At 45.3% G+C, this 18,802-nt stretch overlaps 8 protein-coding genes across 8 annotated transcripts; 2 read left to right on the top strand and 6 right to left on the bottom strand.

Annotated features, from left to right (window-relative positions):
• Positions 1-65: 65 nt before the first annotated feature.
• Positions 66-1,309, bottom strand: BJY04DRAFT_206074 (FPP/GGPP synthase family protein; the record flags this gene model as incomplete). Its single annotated transcript, XM_073713670.1, has 3 exons — positions 66-440; positions 551-884; positions 963-1,309. The coding sequence occupies 3 exons, from the start codon at positions 1,307-1,309 to the stop codon at positions 66-68; spliced, it is 1,056 nt and encodes a 351-aa protein (XP_073574086.1).
• Positions 1,310-1,717: 408 nt separating this feature from the next.
• BJY04DRAFT_226038 (uncharacterized protein) lies at positions 1,718-2,608 on the top strand (the record flags this gene model as incomplete). Its single annotated transcript, XM_073718322.1, has 2 exons — positions 1,718-2,328; positions 2,404-2,608. Exons 1-2 carry the CDS (start codon positions 1,790-1,792, stop codon positions 2,606-2,608), a joined length of 744 nt encoding a protein of 247 aa, XP_073574085.1. The 5' UTR covers positions 1,718-1,789.
• Positions 2,609-3,010: 402 nt separating this feature from the next.
• BJY04DRAFT_215698 (uncharacterized protein) lies at positions 3,011-3,481 on the bottom strand (the record flags this gene model as incomplete). The annotated part of the gene is made up of 1 exon (XM_073715538.1): positions 3,011-3,481. One exon carries the CDS (start codon positions 3,479-3,481, stop codon positions 3,011-3,013), a length of 471 nt encoding a protein of 156 aa, XP_073574084.1.
• A 1,175-nt stretch (positions 3,482-4,656) lies between these two features.
• Positions 4,657-5,652, bottom strand: BJY04DRAFT_183274 (uncharacterized protein). The gene is made up of 2 exons (XM_073710435.1): positions 5,386-5,652; positions 4,657-5,309 (listed from the first exon to the last, which is right to left on the bottom strand). Exons 1-2 carry the CDS (start codon positions 5,562-5,564, stop codon positions 4,835-4,837), a joined length of 654 nt encoding a protein of 217 aa, XP_073574083.1. The 5' UTR covers positions 5,565-5,652; the 3' UTR covers positions 4,657-4,834.
• A 639-nt stretch (positions 5,653-6,291) lies between these two features.
• BJY04DRAFT_226035 (Zn(II)2Cys6 transcription factor domain-containing protein) lies at positions 6,292-8,811 on the top strand (the record flags this gene model as incomplete). The annotated part of the gene is made up of 3 exons (XM_073718321.1): positions 6,292-6,501; positions 6,544-7,972; positions 8,029-8,811. The coding sequence occupies 3 exons, from the start codon at positions 6,292-6,294 to the stop codon at positions 8,523-8,525; spliced, it is 2,136 nt and encodes a 711-aa protein (XP_073574082.1). The 3' UTR covers positions 8,526-8,811.
• On the bottom strand, positions 8,639-10,607 carry BJY04DRAFT_215695 (uncharacterized protein; the record flags this gene model as incomplete). The annotated part of the gene is made up of 4 exons (XM_073715537.1): positions 8,639-8,743; positions 8,794-9,845; positions 9,962-10,273; positions 10,475-10,607. The coding sequence occupies 4 exons, from the start codon at positions 10,605-10,607 to the stop codon at positions 8,639-8,641; spliced, it is 1,602 nt and encodes a 533-aa protein (XP_073574081.1).
• A 359-nt stretch (positions 10,608-10,966) lies between these two features.
• On the bottom strand, positions 10,967-11,934 carry BJY04DRAFT_16799 (uncharacterized protein). The gene is made up of 2 exons (XM_073709154.1): positions 11,544-11,934; positions 10,967-11,427 (listed from the first exon to the last, which is right to left on the bottom strand). The coding sequence occupies exons 1-2, from the start codon at positions 11,709-11,711 to the stop codon at positions 11,140-11,142; spliced, it is 456 nt and encodes a 151-aa protein (XP_073574080.1). The 5' UTR covers positions 11,712-11,934; the 3' UTR covers positions 10,967-11,139.
• A 455-nt stretch (positions 11,935-12,389) lies between these two features.
• Positions 12,390-12,920, bottom strand: BJY04DRAFT_215694 (RNA recognition motif domain-containing protein; the record flags this gene model as incomplete). Its single annotated transcript, XM_073715536.1, has 4 exons — positions 12,390-12,522; positions 12,600-12,706; positions 12,765-12,837; positions 12,901-12,920. The coding sequence occupies 4 exons, from the start codon at positions 12,918-12,920 to the stop codon at positions 12,390-12,392; spliced, it is 333 nt and encodes a 110-aa protein (XP_073574079.1).
• Positions 12,921-18,802: the final 5,882 nt, after the last annotated feature.

The raw sequence follows: 18,802 nt of genomic DNA, 5'->3' as shown, positions 1-18,802 counted from the left end.
CCCGTTAGCGTCCAGCCTGCAGATAAATTACTAGATCGTTTGCAAATACAAATTCCAATAATGAATTACTCCTTCAGCTCCAGGAAATCCAAGATCCCAAGCAACCCCGCAGCCCCCGCCGTCTCCCTCTCCCCCTCCCTCTCCCTCTCCCTCAGTCCAGCCAGCATCTCCCTAGCCCTGGCTGTCAAATCCCTCAACGTCTGCCTGGTATACTCAAAACTGCCCGTCTTCTCCAGGATCCGAATCGCATATTCCTTAACCGCTTCGTCCTCCGTCTTCTGCCGCAGAATATTCAACAGCTGCAGACTGCCCTCACTACCGCTGCCACCCCGAATACTATGCACAATCGGGTACGAGAACTTGCCCTCGGTAATATCCTCTCCAAACCCTTTATTCTTGGCATACTGCTCGCTCTGCAGATTCTGGTAGTCGTCTCGGATCTGGAAGATGATTCCTAGCAGGTCTACTAGCGGGACGCAGTCTCTGTATTATAGTCAGTCAGTTAGTCAGTCTGCTGGACTCCTGCGCTCGCTGGAATGGTAGAGGGAACAAACTCATCAATGTCACTTTCCAACTGTATCAGCTTGATAGCAAGCCTGAATAGCCCGCCTGTCTTGTTCGCCACCATCGCCAGGTACTCATCTTCGCTGGGGCAGGTGAGGGAGTCTCGCCAGTACAGATCCATGCCCTGACCTCTGTGCAGACGTAGAAGCTCATCTGTGAAGATCCGTAGGGCGTCTTCGCACCGTCGCAGTTTCAGCACCTCGCTTTGGGCTTGGAAGTAGGCGTAGTTAGCGGCGTTGATGGTCTGCGGGATGCCGAAGATGCTATGGGCGACGGGAAAGCCGCGGCGGAGCTTGGAGTAGTCTTCGATGTCGTCGATTCTGCGTTCACAAGTTGTTAGTTTGTTCTTTCTCTGGTCTGGTGGATGTCTTGTTTGCTGGGTCGGGGCGACGGCCTACAGCAATGAAGCGACGTGCAGGAGCCCAACTGCCCGCTTGATGATCTCCAACTGCTCGTCTGGGATTTGGAACCACTCGTTGAAGGCGGAGATCAGCTTTCCGCGGATGTCTTTGCCTGGGAGGGTGGTGATGTAGTGCACTGGGGCGGAGATGATTTCTTCTTCTTTGTCTTTGGGGTCGAGCTGATGTTGGTGATCTGCTCCCTCTCCATTGGTAACTGCTACTGCGGGTTTACCGTTTGGAGTGGCAGAGTGTCCGTTTGTAAAAGGGAGGGATGGGTGGACGTGCCACCGGGGTGGATAATGCTCTTGATACGGCTGGGGCGCGTTGAGAGTATCGAACATCATTGCGGGAGGCATGACGTGTAGACTGCTGGGATTGAGCCTTTGGTTTTCCTTTGCTTATATATCTAAATGGTCATTTTGTACGCAGTGACACTTGTGCTTTGAATATCTGGCGCGGCGGTTGATACAGGATACCAAAACCAAGAGCGTTATCCGTTGACAGTACGACAAGAACTATAGTCAAAGTAACGATACTAGTCTCTGCAGCGTCTAGAGTGAATCCTGCCCTAGAGCTGCAGCCTTGGCCGCCAACGACAAGATGCGCCGCTGGTCGCAAAATCGACACGGAGGCCGGTCCGAGCGTTGGTCCACTAGACATGCAGGGGTCTGATTTAGCCGTAGTAAGTCCGTCCTTTATGCGAAGAGTGTATCTTCACAGCATTCATCTGAGCGTCCAACTATCCGCAATCTCTCAACCCCAATTCCCTCCCAGAACCTCCCAAACCAGCCCCCAATCGAACTTTCTGAATCCACTCCATCACCATGGAAGAAGGCTGGGACTTCGACGCCGCCCCGGCCGAGTTCAAGCAAGTCCAACCCATCCTACTAACCCTCCTCGCAGCCTCCGGCACCGGCTGGCTACTCAACTACATCACAACGATCCGCACAACCCTTCAAGATCGCACCCCGGGGGTTTCCCTAGTAGCCCTGACCAATAATCTTGCCTGGGAGTGTGTCTTCGCCATCTTCCACCCGCCGCCGCTGCCCATTGCAACCATCATCGTCCGCTCGTGGCTTCTCGTCGACATCTTCGTCATTTACACGACCGTCAAGTTTGCGCGGGTCGCACAGGGGAAGGGAAATGCAGGTTCGCCGCCGCCTCTTGTCAAGCACTACCTGCCGCTGTTTGTTCTTGGTGGAATCTTAGGCTTCTTCTCGGGCCATTGGGCCCTCTCCGTGCTGCTTGGTCCGCTGCATGCTTTCTACTGGAGTGGTATGGCGTGTTTGGTTGTGATGAGTGGTACGGCGCTGGGGTTGCTGGTTCAGCGGGGACATACGCGTGGGGCGTCGTGGGGGATGTGGTAAGCCTACTCCTTAATCCCAAACTGGACTGGATGCTCTGAGTATAGATGGCGGATTTTCTGAACTATGCATAGGCTCTCACGATTCATCGCATCGATATTCGCGGTGGCGAGTCTGTTTCTTCGCGCCGCCTACTGGCCGCGGGTTTGGGCGTGGTCGGATAATATCCTCATGCGCTGGTTTGCAGGGGGGTTTGTTGTGTTGGATGTTCTGTATGGGGTTTGTTTTTGGTATACGCGAAGGCTGGAAGGACAGGCGCGCAGACAAAAGGTTGCGTAGGAGTGGGGTGGTGGATTGGATAGTTTTGCACAGTATGCGAGTCGTGGACCTCAGCGAGCTGGGTCTACATGGGTCGATATGTGGCTGTCATTGCTCAGGGTCACGCTATGCTCTGTGGCTACAGGCCAGGTTACAGAAAGTCTCTATTGGAGGTATGATGGAGTTCAACAAAATATCATTAGCCCGAGATCAAACTGATTTTCCGCTTCATTTTCAAAAGAAATTGGCGTCGTGCAACCGAGTTACACATTCAAGTCTCAACTGATATCATGGTAGCCCCAGCCCCATCCCATCAGCCATCTACCTATCTATCTAACCCAACTTGCCCTGCCTTACCTACCACCCCCAATCCCTAGATACCACTCCCTCCCCTCGTCTCATCCTTAAAAACAATCTCGAAAATCAAGCAACAACCTCCCTCCAGTTAAAAAACCACTCCTCCCCACCCCCACCCTCCAGCTCCTCCACAACCCCCTCCCCAATCCCCGCCCCAACCCCGCCAATTACCCCTTCGCAACTCCCCTCCCCATTCCCCAAAATAGAGATAACCCTCCCCTGCTCGCCATTTCCATCGCTCGACGCAAACGTCACGCCAAGCGGGGGCTCCAAAACCCCATCTTCCACGCCAGCAAGTTGCAGAATCTGCGCACCGTCGTTGCGCGTCCAGTCCCAGGAGAGCCAGGCCTTGGAGGTTGAGAGCGCGCCGTCGACGTGTTGGATCCGGATTGACGTGCAGGTTAGACTGGGGCAGGGGGAGTCGCAGACTGTTGTGCAGTCGGAGGAGGTGCGGATTGCGAAGCCTGAGACGTCGGTGCAGGGGACTGCGAGGGTTGTGGCTGCTAGGGCGAGGAGGGATAGAGTGGTGGAAAACATTTTGGTGTGTTGGGCTGGTGGTGATGAATGAATGGTTTGTTGGAAGTGGACTTGGGTGTCGCGATAGTCAGATGCTGTTGGTTTGGGAGGTTGGATAGGAGTGAGGGCGTAGGGGGTTTTATACTATTTTTCTTGCCTGCGTTGCTGGATAGTGCACGTAGGAGACACTTGTCACGTAGTTAGTGAGTGAGACACAGTGATTGCCCAGCCATTCGAGGGATATACGTGTAGAGGGCCCGGATCCGGTGGATTCTAGGTAATGAGACACGCTAGTTCCTCGAGAGTGAAACATGCAAGGGCTATTAATGCTGCGATATACTATATTTGGTGTCCGGCTCGACTAGCCCCGGAGTCACGGTTCGCAGTGTAGATCTCTGCTAAGTTGCGCTCGGATTCCGGGTAGTGTAGGTCTAGCTCATGTTTCCAGGGCATCTATGCGCCCCGAGGGCCTGAGTGGCAGGGCATACTAGTCCTCCTGATAGTCAGGTTACGCAGCGGTGAGTCTTACTAATATACTACAGGATCTTTTCACCTCATATCGAGCTTCACCGGGTTTGTTTCAGTCTAGATCGTCCTTCATACGCAAGAAGAATCTCGGATGTCCGTCTATACCCCCGAATTCCTTTCTAAGGATATTGAACTACAATTGGGAGCTCAATGGCCAACTTGACACTGCCGTGTGTCATTTATTCTGAGAGAATGGAGAGCATTGGAAATTACTGGCTCCAGTCGAAAGAAGGGCACAGAGCAGCTTACTCCGCAGAGGCCAGCCCCAGCGGTGCAGCCACCGTGGGGACACATCATAAGAATAGCGTCACGATTCTGAACAAAGCCCCCCTCCTGTCGATCATACTATAAGTTAGCAAGACATCTGCGGAGTAGTCAAGACATGGCGTTCCTGAGGGCACTAGTCCACCCGGAACCCCGGATTCTGCTTGTCCCAATATGGAAAAGCTCTTCTCAAAAGCCCTGACTCTTTCTTATAATTACGCCTAACTGTGCAGGGCGGCAGTAGTCCTATCAGTGGATTTTCAAGGGAGTGGCGGTTTGCTCTGGTTTGGGAAAGCTGATTCCATGCTACAGAGCATCGAGATCTGCGTAAGTCTTCTTCCGTAGGGTCGTCGTCCGGAGAAGCGGCTAACTAAGGCCATAAACCATGCGAGCAGGCCTCGGCATAAGGCACATGTTCAGTAGATGGGGAATCAGCTAGAAATTCTAGAGTATCAGTTCACTGCCTGCTAGTCCTAGATGATGGTTGGTTGTCGCCCAACAACCTATATGAGAAGTGCATAGCTTCCAACTACCTAGCAGTGTCTGATGGATAGCCTTAGAAAATCTCCCCCAATCTGTGAGCTAACTCCTCCAGCTAAACTGCGCCGTCAGAGAATTCCCAAACATCGCATCGTCCGAGTTATTTGCTCGATAAGTCAACGAGTCGGCAGCCCCACCATGAGACACCCGCCAGCCCTCGGTGTTGAAATCAACAATAGACATTCCATCACCTTGATAATACACGGCCATATCCACCGAGCTCTCGTTCTTGATGCAGTCAGGAAAGTCAATATAGGTCTCACGGCCCCATCTGCCATTCGTGTATTCATTAAAGATGATCTGCTGGACATGGCGCCGGAACGAAATATGCAGACAGATGCTACCGCTCCCGGTGTAGAGGTTGAAACTCGTATTGTCGTTCTTGCTCGACCGGTATGAGGAGGAGTAGCCGTTGAGGTAGCAGTGGACGATCGTATTGCCGACGTTCATCTCCTGACCGAACTCGAACGCTCCGGATCGGACGTAGACGGTCTCTTGGGTTTCGTGCCATTTTACACTATGGGGGTCTCATCCAATTAGACGTCTTTTGATCATAAAGCTTGAACGAACGTATTAGGTGCTCCTCAACTTACAACATATTAGGGGATTCGGCAACAGGGGACACATGGTGGTGGGCTTTGTTTGAAAGGCTGGCCCTGATACGCTGAAGTTCATCATCGCTTACACGTTCCGCTTCTTCTGAATCTAGATCCTCGGGGTAAGGAGGAATAGTGAAGGATTCCTTGACGTTCTCGTGCGACGTTTCTGCCATAGTGTCGACTTCCCTGGAATCAAATTGAAAGCGGACAATGTCACGGGTGGTAAGCTGGCCATGAGCTTTTCTTCGATGGAAGAGGGGGTCTTTATATAACCCGAGTGAATATGTGCGAAATGGAGGGGCGGCACAGAGAGAAAATTCCTAGCGACAGCATTGAGGGGTTACCCATGGCTGGCTGAGCTCCACGAAAAAAAAATAGAAGGCCGACCTTCGGAATCAATCTCCGCCAGTAGTTCGTGTTGGGGTTGTGCAGAACTCGCCAACTCATGCATAAAGCGGGGTTCTTCAGCTCTGCTGACGAACGCCATGAAGATATAATTCCAGAGCGAGAACTCGTTTCACGGCAGTGTTTGAATGGTGAGTTGGAGCACGGTGTGGCTGTCACTGCGAGAGCTGGCTCGGTGTTCAAAGTAGGAGGAACTGTTGCTACCTGCATGGAAAGGCTGGCTGATGACTCGAACACCAGACAGATGGCTGGATGATGTCTCACACAGTAGGTAATCCTGAGTAATGGTCAATAACCGACTAGAGGACGCTGTAATATAATTTGATTACCTAGTTCCGAGATGCTTTGTGTCCGTGACTCCGTTGCAGAGATGATTTGATGCAGGCTCAATGTTCTCATAGTGAGAGAGCACGTGACCCGCTTCTTCCGGAGTTGGCCACTGCAAACCTGCCTCTCTCTCTCTCTCCTACGACAACCCCCCATTGCCCAGAACCCATGCTATCGTCCAAACGCCGTCAAAATACCAGCTGTGACCCGTGTCGAAGAGCCAAACGCCGCTGCTATTTTTCTGCCTCTGAAAATGGACTTGGTGATGTGGCCTGTGCCAACTGCAAGACCCGAGGCCGTTCTTGCACCTTTGCATTCGCGGCGTCCAAGCTAAACGATCGACGATCACGAAGGCTGTCATTGAAATCTCACCAGGCAGTTGGAGATAATGAGCTAAACACTCTGGATGAAGAGTTCCAGGCACTCGCTGACAGCGAAGACCACGACCCGTTTTCGGCAAATCCGGATCTCCTGGCATCATGGCTAGATATGGATGCCGGGCAGTCTACTCTCTCGGGTGGTGATCTCGACCCTACTGAAAGAGTAGTCGCTTTGAATACGTGTTTTTCTCCATCCTGTAAACACGATACAGGCCTTCAGGCGCAACGCCAGAAAGCCCCATACACACCAGAAGATCGAGCCTCACTCTTGGCTCTGAGCACACCTCAACACCTCGCTAATATTTCATCAAGCAGCCCCATATGTCTCCTGAATACCAAACTGAGTGCGACCGTCCTTGACCAACGTCTAGCTCAGGTTCATAACACCATTGTCTCCGGATGCGCGTCAAGATTTGTTGATTTCGATTGCAATTTATACGCAACAACGTCACGCTATCGACTTGCAGACGGAGATGATTTACATCCGTTCTACGAACAAAGTAGCCACTTCCCTAACATGTTCCCCGAAGGAATAGTTGATGCTTCACGACCTGTGGGAATCCCTTCGCAATCGCCACAACCCGACGACCCTGGATACCACATGACCGTTCTCGGAGTTGTGCGTTTTCTGGATCATTTTGGGAGGTTGTATGGCAACCGACTTTCGGCATCTGCTCGAAGTCAGTCCGATGCAGTATTGAAGGCTGTGCTTCGGATCTTTTCAATGCAATGGTTGTCTACATCAGAAACCGAAGCAACTGCAACGCCCGGCTCGTTGACAGCCGCTTTTCATGACGCTTGGTTTCATGCAAGGGCTCTCTTACAGAATGCTCAATATATTCGATCTTTCCGAGTTCTGTATGCAATACTGCTATTTGAGGGCATCAGCATTCCAAGAGAAGCAAGAAACTCGGTCCCAGCGCATAAATTCCTCGGTCAGGGCTTAACGAGCTTGCAGTACCTGAACAAGCTTATCCAGGAGTATTGCTCCATTCTAGGCCCCCATTCGATGTACTCGTCTCTTCTCAAGGCATGTTTGAGCGTCGTCTGCTGGGGTGGGTATATCCGGGATATCGGTGCCGCTCTTGTTTCAGACCACTGCTGCAGGCTTCCATGTGCGAGCCCTCCAAGTGGATTAAAAAGCGCCGTCCAATTGACCTTGAGCACGAACCGCAAGAGCATATCTGATCTGGCCACCAAGTCAGCAAGTCGGCCTAGCACGGATCAATATCCGGACAACGTTGTCCCCGCTGTATGCCGAAGAGCAGTCGCGGAAGCGTTCCATGCTTGGAAGCAGATAACCGACACAAAAGAGCTCATCTCTTCTGGTGTATCAACTTCACAAATATGCGATGCTGCCTCCTCAGCGGTAATTGCGGTTACCGCATTCAATGACACCTTCAGCGATTTCATCAAGCATTGTATAAAGAATCTGGAGCGGCTGTCGACTGCTTCGAAAGTTTCGTCTAGTATGCACACTCCCACCAATTTTTGAACAAGAAATATTTTCGCTAACACCTAGCAGTCTCCATAATCCTGTTCTGGAACCTCAGCATCCTCATACTCGCCGAATCAGTCCTTCAACCCACCACGAATATCAGGAGCACCCCCACGCTCCCCATTAGGTCAACGATAATCAGTCTTCAAGCCGAAGCAACTTCAACAATAACCCGAATATCCCAGCACCTCCTCTCTCTGCCCTTGGAAGAAACTTTCAACATTCACAATGGCCTCAGCTCCGACGTCCCAATCATCGCCTATCACATCACGCCCAGTCTAACCGCGACAGTTTTTGAAAAGGCCATTGAAGCTATAGTATCCCAACATTTGTCTGCTGTTTCTGAGAAAGAGCAGATGATGGATGATAGCTGGAAACATCAGGTTGATACTTTGATGAAGGTGCTCAGCTCACTCGATGCCACAATTGGGGGTGAGCAAGCATCAAGAACGGCAATTGGTTTTCTGATGAGGCAGTACGCCGACACTCTGATGGAATGTTGGTCTGAATCGTTCGAGACTTGAACAGTATGTCGCTGAACTTCTCGGAATGCGGTATCGTCTTGTGTATCAATATGATTCTAATGTATGTACGAGTCTTGCCGAAAGACGCCTCTGGTATTTCCTTCCTTCCTATCTCAACCAGCTTTCCCACTCCCCCAATAATAGCGCCTATGCCAATGCTCGACGTTCTCTCCCTGCAAGTGGTGACCTTTGATGCCGAGATCGAATAAATCCTCACCCTAATACCGGTCAGTCAAAGCATCAAAACAATTGGAAGGCCCAACCTGACCTGGAAGGTGGCAATCACTTCCACCACCCGCTTCATCTCCAGCTCCAGTTCACGGTCGTCGATGAAATGGAAACCAAAGAGTTTAGGTAGCGATCTCGGATGCGCCATTCGATTCCGCAGCACATTCATCGAGCTAATCCCCTCCCAACTCCTACGCAGCCGAAATCCCCGCAAAGATTCTGCCGTGGCATCGACCAAAACACGGACCCCATGGCCATCAAACGGACAGCCCAGCGCGGTGTTCCCATACTGATACTCCTCCAGCTCCTTCCTCAGCGACTTGGCGCTCCGCTTCTTTGCCTTGCTATACCGCACCCCAAGAACCACCCTGCTACCATCCTTGTCGATGAATTCTATCCCAACAATGCGCGTCGCACTCTCCCTTGGTTTTGCCCATTCAGAAAGCCTAGGTCTTCCACGAGGACCTACCCAGCTTCCCCAGAAGAGCATCGGCCCCGAGACAATAGAGATTGCGATTTTCGCAAGATTCGGCGAGATCATGGCCCGCTCGACCCTTTGGCCTGGGATACAGCAGTCATTCGAGTAAGACTGCAGTGCTCTTCCTGCGAACTCGAGAGGTTCAGCTACTGAGCCGTTGCTCGCACGCACATAATCTTTTATCCATTGAATGACCTCCCACACTTGTATCGTGAACTGGGTCCTACTCCCAAGCTGTGTACAGGCCTGATACAGCATCCGCCAGTTGACAGGAACTGGCTCGCCTTTACGAGCGGCGTCTGCGGCAGCCCGGGTCACAAGATGCCGATAAAAACCTCTCTCTCCGTCCCTGCTAAACCGGGACTTCCAGAAGTGATTGTCGTCGAAGATGCCTGCCATTGCCCGGGACGCGAGGCGGAGCGTCAAGAAGTCGTGTGTGTATAGGAGAATCGCAATTTGCTCTCGCAGCTCAAGAGACAGGCGCCCGAAGCAGTCTGTCGCATTTGACGCTTCCGCCACGCTAACACGGGATGCCGGGAAAGGCTTCGCCCACTTAGAAAGTTTCTCGATTGTGGGCCTGCGGTATGGATACTTTCCTGGATCATTCACAGGTACTGGAACAGCACAATCTGGTCAACACAGCACACAATTCCTCTTCCGTGGTATAGAGAAACGGTGCTCTCTTCCGGAATCATAGGCGGAATACAGATTACGAACATGGAATACTCACTACCTGGCCTCGCCAACTTCCAAAAAGCATCAAATATTACCTCCAAGTCCAGCTCCTCCTCCCTCTCCCTCCCCGTCTTCCTCATCCCCACCACGTCCGTCCCCGCGAAACACCTCACAAAAAACGGCCAGCACTCCACATGGAATATCACCAGCTTCGCAGGCCCACTCTCAGAGCACATGATCCTTATATTCGAGAGATGGTCCCACCGTATCCTCGCCCCGGGGTTCATGTCTTCTTCTTCCGGGCCCACGTGCCGCCTTCTTAGCGAGTATGGGTCTGACAGAATAACCGTGCCGTGCCACTCATAGACTGCGCGTGTGTGATGAGAGACATTAGCCTAGCACGGTTTTCAGAGGGGTCTCATCATCCCGCCCCCGGGTTTTATGCTAGCATTTTCTTTATTATGGAATGGAAATCATGTGCGTGAGAAAGTGGCAGGGCAGAGCAGGACGGGGAGTCGCTTCTGGTGGAGATTTGAGATGGATCTCGCGGGGGTAAGAGAGAACTTACGGACTCGGATGCAGTCTGTGAAGACGGCGTGATTGCCTCTTGTGTCGCAGCCGCAGAGCATGCACCGCGTGAAATGGTAGGGGAGGGCGATGTCGATCCGGTCGGGGGTGTCGGAATCGGTAACGGACGGCATTTTGCGGTCGGTATTGGGATTTAGAGGGTTGTGACAGGGGAAAGAAAAGATGTCTACGTGTACAGATGGCGTTGGAATGAGGGCGACGTCGGTTTGGTTCGCGAAGGTGGTGTGCAAAACCCTATATGGATTGTCGGAGGGGAACTGCCGGTGCGTAGGTTTGGGGGTTTTGGTGGTCACCTCCATTGATCTGGCATATTGCTGGCAAAGTACAGATGATTAGATCGCTTTTCTCTATTTCTATCTATTGCTAGTTTGCTATTTGCATAAAAGGATGCGTTGCTCGGCTCCTGCGACGTTCATACCGTGGTTGTTATGCCTCTTCCTGCTAACCCCCAAGCTCTCAACTAACTATAAGCCGCACCGGAGCCGCTCAGGCAAAGGGTTACAACCGGGGAGAAGTTTCATAGTCCTGGTAGTGCAGCTGGTTGTATTAGAGAAGATGTAATAACAGAAACCCTCGCTTGCTCTCATGCCAGACGCGAGATCCCCTGGCGTAGTTGTCGTTGCGTGTGAGCCAGATTCAAGACGCTCAGTTCACGGACTCGCGGCCGCTCCATTGAATGGAAAAGTGATCTTCTCGTTGGATTGCGAGAAGAGGGAGAGACGTCCCGAAGTAGCCCCAGCCCAGCCCGTGTTGGCTGGTCGCCTTATTCAGAGCATCAGAAGCTGCAGTTAGGCTGTCAAATGGTGTCCGACAGGATGGTCTTTGTGTGCGTTGTACGTTCTTCCAGTCCAAATACGCGATCGTTGGATTGGATTCGGCCGCGGGGGGATAGCATAATAGCATAACAGGGAGGAAAGGAACTAGATTTGGTAACTATGTATCCGGTCAATAGCGCGCCACCGGGTGCAATTATGTATGTATGGATGATCGTCGGGAACTTCCTTCTAGGGGGACTTGCAGTGACCATGTTTCAGAACTTGCGTGCGCACCTTACTCTCAGGATGGATGTCTGTGGTAACTGCCATCGCAGGATCTCCAATTAACCTATTCAATTCCACTCCTGTGTGTCTGCTCCAATGGACCTTACCAGGTACTCCCTGCACTCCGCATGGATAAGGACGAGCTTGAAGGGAGAAGACGTATTGATTCTCGGCCATGAAAGCTGCTTCCAGTATATCCCATCAAACGGCACGGCTCGGTCAGGTTCGTTCGGCAGTATTTGGTGGAAGAGCCAGTGGACTGATGGTGTAGCGGAAGCTATAGACTGCGATGGAATCAGTGACTCGGTAATCGGGCCGTCATCAAACGAACGAGAGAACGAAGACTCACGGACGCCCCCTCATAAGGCCAAGTTCTAGATCTGTTTTTGGGTATGCAGCCATGGGGCTTTCATGTGGTTGAAGTGGAAGAGATCAGGAATGTCAATGGGATATGAAGAGCTGGACGCCATCGCTGATATAGCCCCGTAAGGAGCAGGGGTGGAAGAGAAGACCAGCAGTTGAGCCGTTGAGTTGTTGTGTCAGAAACCGAGTGAGGCCCGCGGAAATCGCATCCGACAAAGTTACCGGAAGAAGCTGCCGGTACCTACGTCCTAAGGGGAACAAATGTTTAATGAACGGACCATGATTCAATGCATTGGGTCGTTAAATAAGCTACCGCCAGGGCGTTATGGCAAACTATGGGTATTCAAGATTCTCTCCGACCAAGACAGCCATTGCAGAAGGATCTCATCTCATCTCATCAACAGAACATGCGTGATGCGTTTCCAGAAATCATCGTCAATAGCCCCCGTGTCCTCTCAAGCAACTTGGGTATCACAGAGCATTGCATATCATTTACTGCCAGCCGCCACCACCGCCACCGCGGTTGTAGCCACCGTTGTAGCCGCCGCCGCCACCGCCGCCGCCGAAACCTCCGCCAGCGCGACGGTCGGTAGCCTTGTCAACGCGGATGCGACGTCCGTCGAGCCTGGAGTGAGGAAGATCCGTCAGTAAAGTGATCAGGTGCGGCTGCCAGAAAAGCCAGAAAATGGAAGGAAAACTCACTCCTGGTCGTTCAGAGCGTTAAGAGCGGCGTCAGCTTCCTGCTCGGAGGCGAAGGTGACGAAGCCGAAGCCCCTGGAGCGGCCGGTATCGCGGTCCTTCATGACGATCTGTAAATTTTTCCAGTCAGAGAATGTTAAAAATGATGCGGTGGTGCGGGAGACAAACAGCATCAGTGACTTCGCCGAACTCAGCAAAAGCAGCGCGGAGGCTGTCGTCGCTAGTGGCCCAAGCAAGGCCGCTGAAATCAATATTAGCAAAACCATCACATCTGAGCGAAAACTCCAGAATGAATAGCACCAACCCGATGAAAAGCTTAGACATGGCGTGAGAAGAGTGTGTGTGGTGATGAGTAGGGTGGCGGGGTAAGGACAGAGGGAAGTTGAAAAAGAAAGGATCGATTTTCAGGGACAGCGGGAGGCCAGAGACCAGGAAGAACAGTCAGCAATTTATATCACTCCACTTTCGGTAAGGGAAGCTAAGCTGCAACAGTGCAAACAACCTGAGGGTGACGCGTGGATGACTGGCAGTGGCTGGTGTGGTGAAGGGTGGGAAGATCAGCAATCGAGGAGAGAGAGGCCCCACGAGATGCTCGTTTGCCATCTACCCCGCCTTGGCTGATTGAGCGCATGGGCCATTATTAATTGTCCATTCTTCACGATTTAATAGAAGCGTCATCTTCATTGTTCTCTACGATTACACGTAAAATTCATTCTATTATGCTCTTCGTCCACACTGTAGTTTCAGAGATGAATCAGATTTTTCCGCGGGTGTGGTGCGGGGCACCCACGAGGACCTCGGGAGGGAACCAAGATGTTTTTTTTTTCGATCTTTTCTGATCCGCAGCAGCAGAGTTTGAGGCTAAGGTGGTTGTTATAAATAAATAGGGCTCGAAATTCAGTTCTCTACCCGTGTTCTGCACTGCTCAACGCATTGGAGTATCTACCTGGTTCGCTTTCTTCTCGGATCTGGGCTATCCGCAGGCACACTTGGCCTCGCTTAGCGTTTCGAACATGAAATTCACGATGACTTAGAAAGAGAAAGACAGTTGATTCGTCTGCCTGTTTGATTACTCGTGGGCTATAATATGGTTGTACAGCAGCGATTGTGTTTGCTAGATTTTGCTATTCGCAATATATATCTCCGGTGTCGCAAAGAGACGAGGCCGGATGCCCCGCTTATGAGGGGTCGTCTTACCGTGCGCATACTCTTGATTAGTACGAATTGGAACTAAGTTGCATGTTCTCTCTTTTTTCTTGTTCTCTTCGATAAAGAGGCCAGAAAGAGCAAGCCTCTCTTCCTAAACAGATTAGTGCGCCTGGTGGCCTGTAGGTTCATTTTGGCGGCTCATCCTGAAGCTGGAGCTGGCGTGCATTGACCAGTAAGAGCCCAAAGCGTTCAACGCGACTCTCTGACCCCGCCAAATCGTGGTTACACTATGGGCGAACCCATGTCTGCGTGGTCTTCGTCTCGGAGTAAACTGGCCTGCCTGTAGATTTCGATCACTTGCCTTGGTGGTTACTGGATGTCACATGACATTGATGCAAAACATGAGGCCATAGCGGACGCACGGGGACACAGTAGAACGGGGTTTCAAAATACCTGAGCGGGGCTTCAGGACTCGACCACAAAAAATTTCTGATTTTCAAGCCCTAATTAGCTTTCGGCCCTAGATTAAATTCTTAGCCCCTGTTTAGTAAAACAAAGAAATTCTAAACAAGAAATTATTTTAATTAATCTACTTTAGCTATATATTTATTTTTTACTTAGCTTATGCGTAGCATAAATTAAAGGTAGGGCTTGTTAGTACTAAGTATTTATATAAACTCTAAGAACCTCTTACTAGATAGTATATATAATAGTTTAAAAAGTATATTTTAAAAAATATAAAATACTAATATAAAACTTACTTAAATAGAGTATATTTAAATAAAAAAACTTTTTTTATTAGGGTACGGTCGCCTTTATTACTATTATAGTAATAAAGCAAGTAAAATATATATCTTTTCCTAAAATTAAAATAATACTATCTTCTTCCCCTTCGTTTCTTTTTCGATCTATTTTTTATTCTCTTCTCGCATATACTTAGTATATATATAAATAATAGCGTCTTTACAGCAAGTATCTACTAACTTTATCCTAAAAAACTAACTTAATAATCCTTAAATCTAGAATACTATAAATCTATCTAAGTTCGGTTATTACTATAGTATTACGGAAGAACTAACCTCTGGCTTCTTCCTAACCCTGGTAACCTCTCGTAAGCTCGTAATGCTTAACTTAACTTACTTAATCCTTTCTCTAAATAGCTTCATATCTAACTAGTATAAAGACTAGTTATAGTTAGGGTTAAGCTTAGTTAAAGTAAGCAAGGCTAAGTATCCTACATATAAGGTACTTATAGAGTAGTTTATACGAGTATATTACTATTCTAAAGATAACTCTAAGATAATAATTTATATTAATCACAAAAAATAAGTAAGACTTAGATATAGTAGTAATAAGCATCCTTAAATATTCTTTTGCGTTGTATACTATCTTATATACTTTTTTAAGGTATACTAAGTAGTATACTTAATAAGAGTACTTTTTTATTTATTATTTCCCTACTAGTTCCTGGTCTGCTAGATAATATACGCACGTGATTTCTTTTATAAGCGTATTACTAGGTAACTTTTATTATATAATAATTAGTATCCGCCCGTGCCTGTTAATATTATTAGGTCTATCCTAATATTAAAGATAGTTAATATATCAAGAGCCTAAATATTATAATAACATAATTTTCTATAGCTAATAATATTTCTTTCTTAATAATAGTATCCTAGGATACTATTATCTTATTATAATATTATTAGTCTATATTATTCTACCATATAGACTACCTTAGCTAGGTTCTTAATACTATCTCCCTCTTTTCTTATTTTTTATCCTAGAAAGTATAAGTATTATAAGTTCCCCGCACACCGTGAGTTCTTAATTTCCCTTTTCCTTTTTTTCTTAAAATAGCTTATTATACTTTTTAAGTATAACTATCTTGCTAACTATATTACCTAGTCTAAGAGTATTACCTAAAATAATCTTTTTATTTTAAACTCTTATAAATACTACTCTACCCGCGGTATTATATATATTATAGACTTGAAGAGCTAGAACTACGTATTATATACTTATTATAATTAAAAATATAAAAAGTAATTTTATAGTAAAAAATAATAGTCTAACTTAAAACACGATAAGAAGTAAATAAAGTATAAAATAGCTAAGGCTAAAGAGGCCTCCGCTCATCTATTCGCGAAACTATTTTATCTCTAAAAATAATAGAAATTCCTAAAGGAGCGTGGTATTAAGATATTAGATTATAATATAATAGTAATAGATTAGTTAGATAAGGAGGATCCTTTAACTACTAAGGATTATTTTAAATTTAAGTACCTAGCTAATAAGTATAAAATTATAGTTATTTAGCTAGCTATAATATTAGACTAGACTAGTTTAACTTAGATAATTAGGTCCCTAATATTCTAGTAAAATATAAACTTTTCTACTTTTAAGATCCTTAGTAGTACTCCTAAACCTTCTTTTAATAACCTATTAGGTTTTTAATAGGTTCCTAGGTATTTTTAGAGGTATTATATTTTTTTTACTTTACTAGGTATTAGGTTTTGCCGCTAACTTATTTATAGTTTAGAATTTTTTTAACTTTATATTCTACTTTATTTATTTTTTTAATTTTTATATATTTAGTAAGTTTAGTATTAATAGGTACTAGTTCTAATAATAAGATATAGAAAACTAGGTATATATATTTTATTAAAGCTAGTAGCTTTAATTAATAATTAACTAGTCCTAGTTATTTCTTAATTTTAAATAATCTTAAGCAGACGTGGTCTAGCTTTATACTTAATTATTTTATCTTAATATTTTATTATAGGAGGAAGACTTTCCCCCCCTCTTCTAGATCTAGTTCCTTAGATCTTTTCTTATTATAGTAGGTTACTATTTATATATTAACAAATTCTAAGTCTCTTAATAATTAGGCTTAGATTATTTTTAATTTATTTATAAAAAGGTTAGCTTCCTTAGTTACTAGTTCTTTTTATAATAATTTCTTATATATATTTAGGTAATACCTATAATTAGCTTTAAATAGTGTTATACTAGTTATACTATAAACTAAATTATTATATATAAACTAGGTTATTAGTAGATTATCCTCCTAGTTATCCTGTATATAATTTATATAATATTATAAGTATTACTTAATAGTTTAGTTTACTTTTTTTATTTATTTATTAGATTATAATTAGTATATAGTAATTATTTATAGCTTGATCCCTATTTAATCTATAACTAATTTCTAGAATTTTATAGTAAATAATTTATTTTTATCTAATATAATATATTTTAGCGTGCTATAATTTATAATAATAATATTAATAAATAGGCGACCCATATCCCTTGCGGTTATGGTTATTATTATTAATACTAGGTAAATATATTTTATAAGTTTATCTATAATAATTATAAGATAATCCCTTCCTAATACTATAATTAGTAAAGGACCCACGAAGTTAACTATAATTTATTCCTATAGTTTTATTAGTACTTCTAGGTTTTATAGTTTCCTATATAAAGCATGCCTCGCAGGTTTATTCCTAATATAGCTTTTATATTTGCTAATATATTTTTTAATCTTTTTTCTTATATTTCTAATATAATAGTTTCTTGTAATCTTTTTACATATTTTATTAATTCTAAGGTGTCCTTTTATTAGACTATTATAATATAATAAAATAATCTTATTAATTAGTATAAGTAGAATATAAATTAATCCCTTAATTTAAATTATATTATTTTAGTATTTAATCCTGTTATTTAATACTTCTAGGATCTATTATATAAGTTTATTATTTTTTAAGGCTTTTCTAACCTTATCTAGGATTTCTAGTCTACTAACTTCTATTATTATAGCTAGGATTATAAGGTTATTTCTAAGTATTTTATCTTTATTAACTTGTAGGATTACTAGTTTTAGATTTTTTTTTTATTTTTATAATCTAGTTTTTAGCTGAGGGCGTCTACCTGCGTGTTCTTAATTTTTTTATAATATATTATCTTATAGTTAAATTATAATAGTAGTTTAGCTTATCTAGCTTGTCTTCTTATTAATACTTTAGTTATTATAAAGTAAGTTAGATTCTTATAATTAGACCTAATTATAATTTAGTATCTTATATTTTCTAGGTAAATCTTTTAATATTTAAATACTACTATAATAGCTAGTAGTTCTTTATTATAAATATTATAATTTACTTCTAGTAGCGTGAACTTCCTTAAGTAAAAAGCTACTAATTTTTTCTTACTATTAGTTCTGGTTTAGGTTATTATAACTCTTAAAGCATAGTTTAATATATTTATTTCTATTATTATAAGTAAAGCAAGATTATACTATTTCTAAACTAGTAGATTAGTTAGCTTCTCTTTAGTTTTTTTAAAAGTTTTGTTAAGAACCCAGCCAGGCGGCCTACGCGGCAGAAACTCGAGCAAGGAAGAGGACCAGGGACATTAGCCTAGGAGCAGAGAAACCCCACAAACAAAGACCCGGGGAGACACAGGGCCCGAGAGGCGGGAACCAGGCAGGAGGGCCTGGGGCCACGGCCATAAATAAAAGAGAATAAACGGGAGTAAAACTAGTAGCAGATGGGGTGCTAAAAGCCAAGCCAAACTAACTATAACCTTGATCACTACCTAGCGCAGTGTCTCGGTAGTTACGTGCGTATACTACCTAGTATACTAAATAATAGTAGGAGTTTAGTATATAAGGAAGGCCATCCTATTAAGTATACTACTTAGTATACCTTAGAAGGGTATATAGGATAGTATACAACGCGAAAGATATTTAAGGACGCTTATTACTACTATATCTAGTCTTACTTATTCTTCGTGATTAATATTAATTATTATCTTAGAGTTACCTTTAGAATAGTAATATACTTATACAAACTACTCTACAAGTATTCTATATATAAGATACTTAGCCTTACCTACTTTAACTAAGCTTAACCCTAATCGTGACTAGTTTTTATACTAGTTAGATATAAAGTTATTTAGGAAAAGGATTAAGTAAGTTAAGTTAAGCATTACAAGCTTATAAAAGGTTACCAGGGTTAGGAAGAAGCCAGAGGTTAGTTCTTTTATAATAT

Source organism: Aspergillus karnatakaensis (assembly GCF_047715665.1).
Source record: "Aspergillus karnatakaensis strain CBS 102800 unplaced genomic scaffold BJY04scaffold_11, whole genome shotgun sequence".
NCBI classification, from domain to species: domain Eukaryota; kingdom Fungi; phylum Ascomycota; class Eurotiomycetes; order Eurotiales; family Aspergillaceae; genus Aspergillus; species Aspergillus karnatakaensis.
Note: the sequence above shows the minus strand (reverse complement) of the source record. Positions and strands in the feature narration are given on the sequence as shown.

Excerpts from the sequence above, each read along its gene's own strand:
- BJY04DRAFT_183274 (XM_073710435.1), bottom strand. The coding sequence starts at position 5,564 with ATGGCAGAAACGTCGCACGAGAACGTCAAGGAATCCTTCACTATTCCT. Across the intron at positions 5,310-5,385 it reads GCCGAATCCCCTAATATGTT|TGTAAAATGGCACGAAACCC; the intron begins GTAAGTTGAGGA and ends AGACCCCCATAG.
- BJY04DRAFT_16799 (XM_073709154.1), bottom strand. The coding sequence starts at position 11,711 with ATGGCCGAGAATCAATACGTCTTCTCCCTTCAAGCTCGTCCTTATCCA. Across the intron at positions 11,428-11,543 it reads ACATCCATCCTGAGAGTAAG|TTACCAAATCTAGTTCCTTT; the intron begins GTGCGCACGCAA and ends CCGGATACATAG.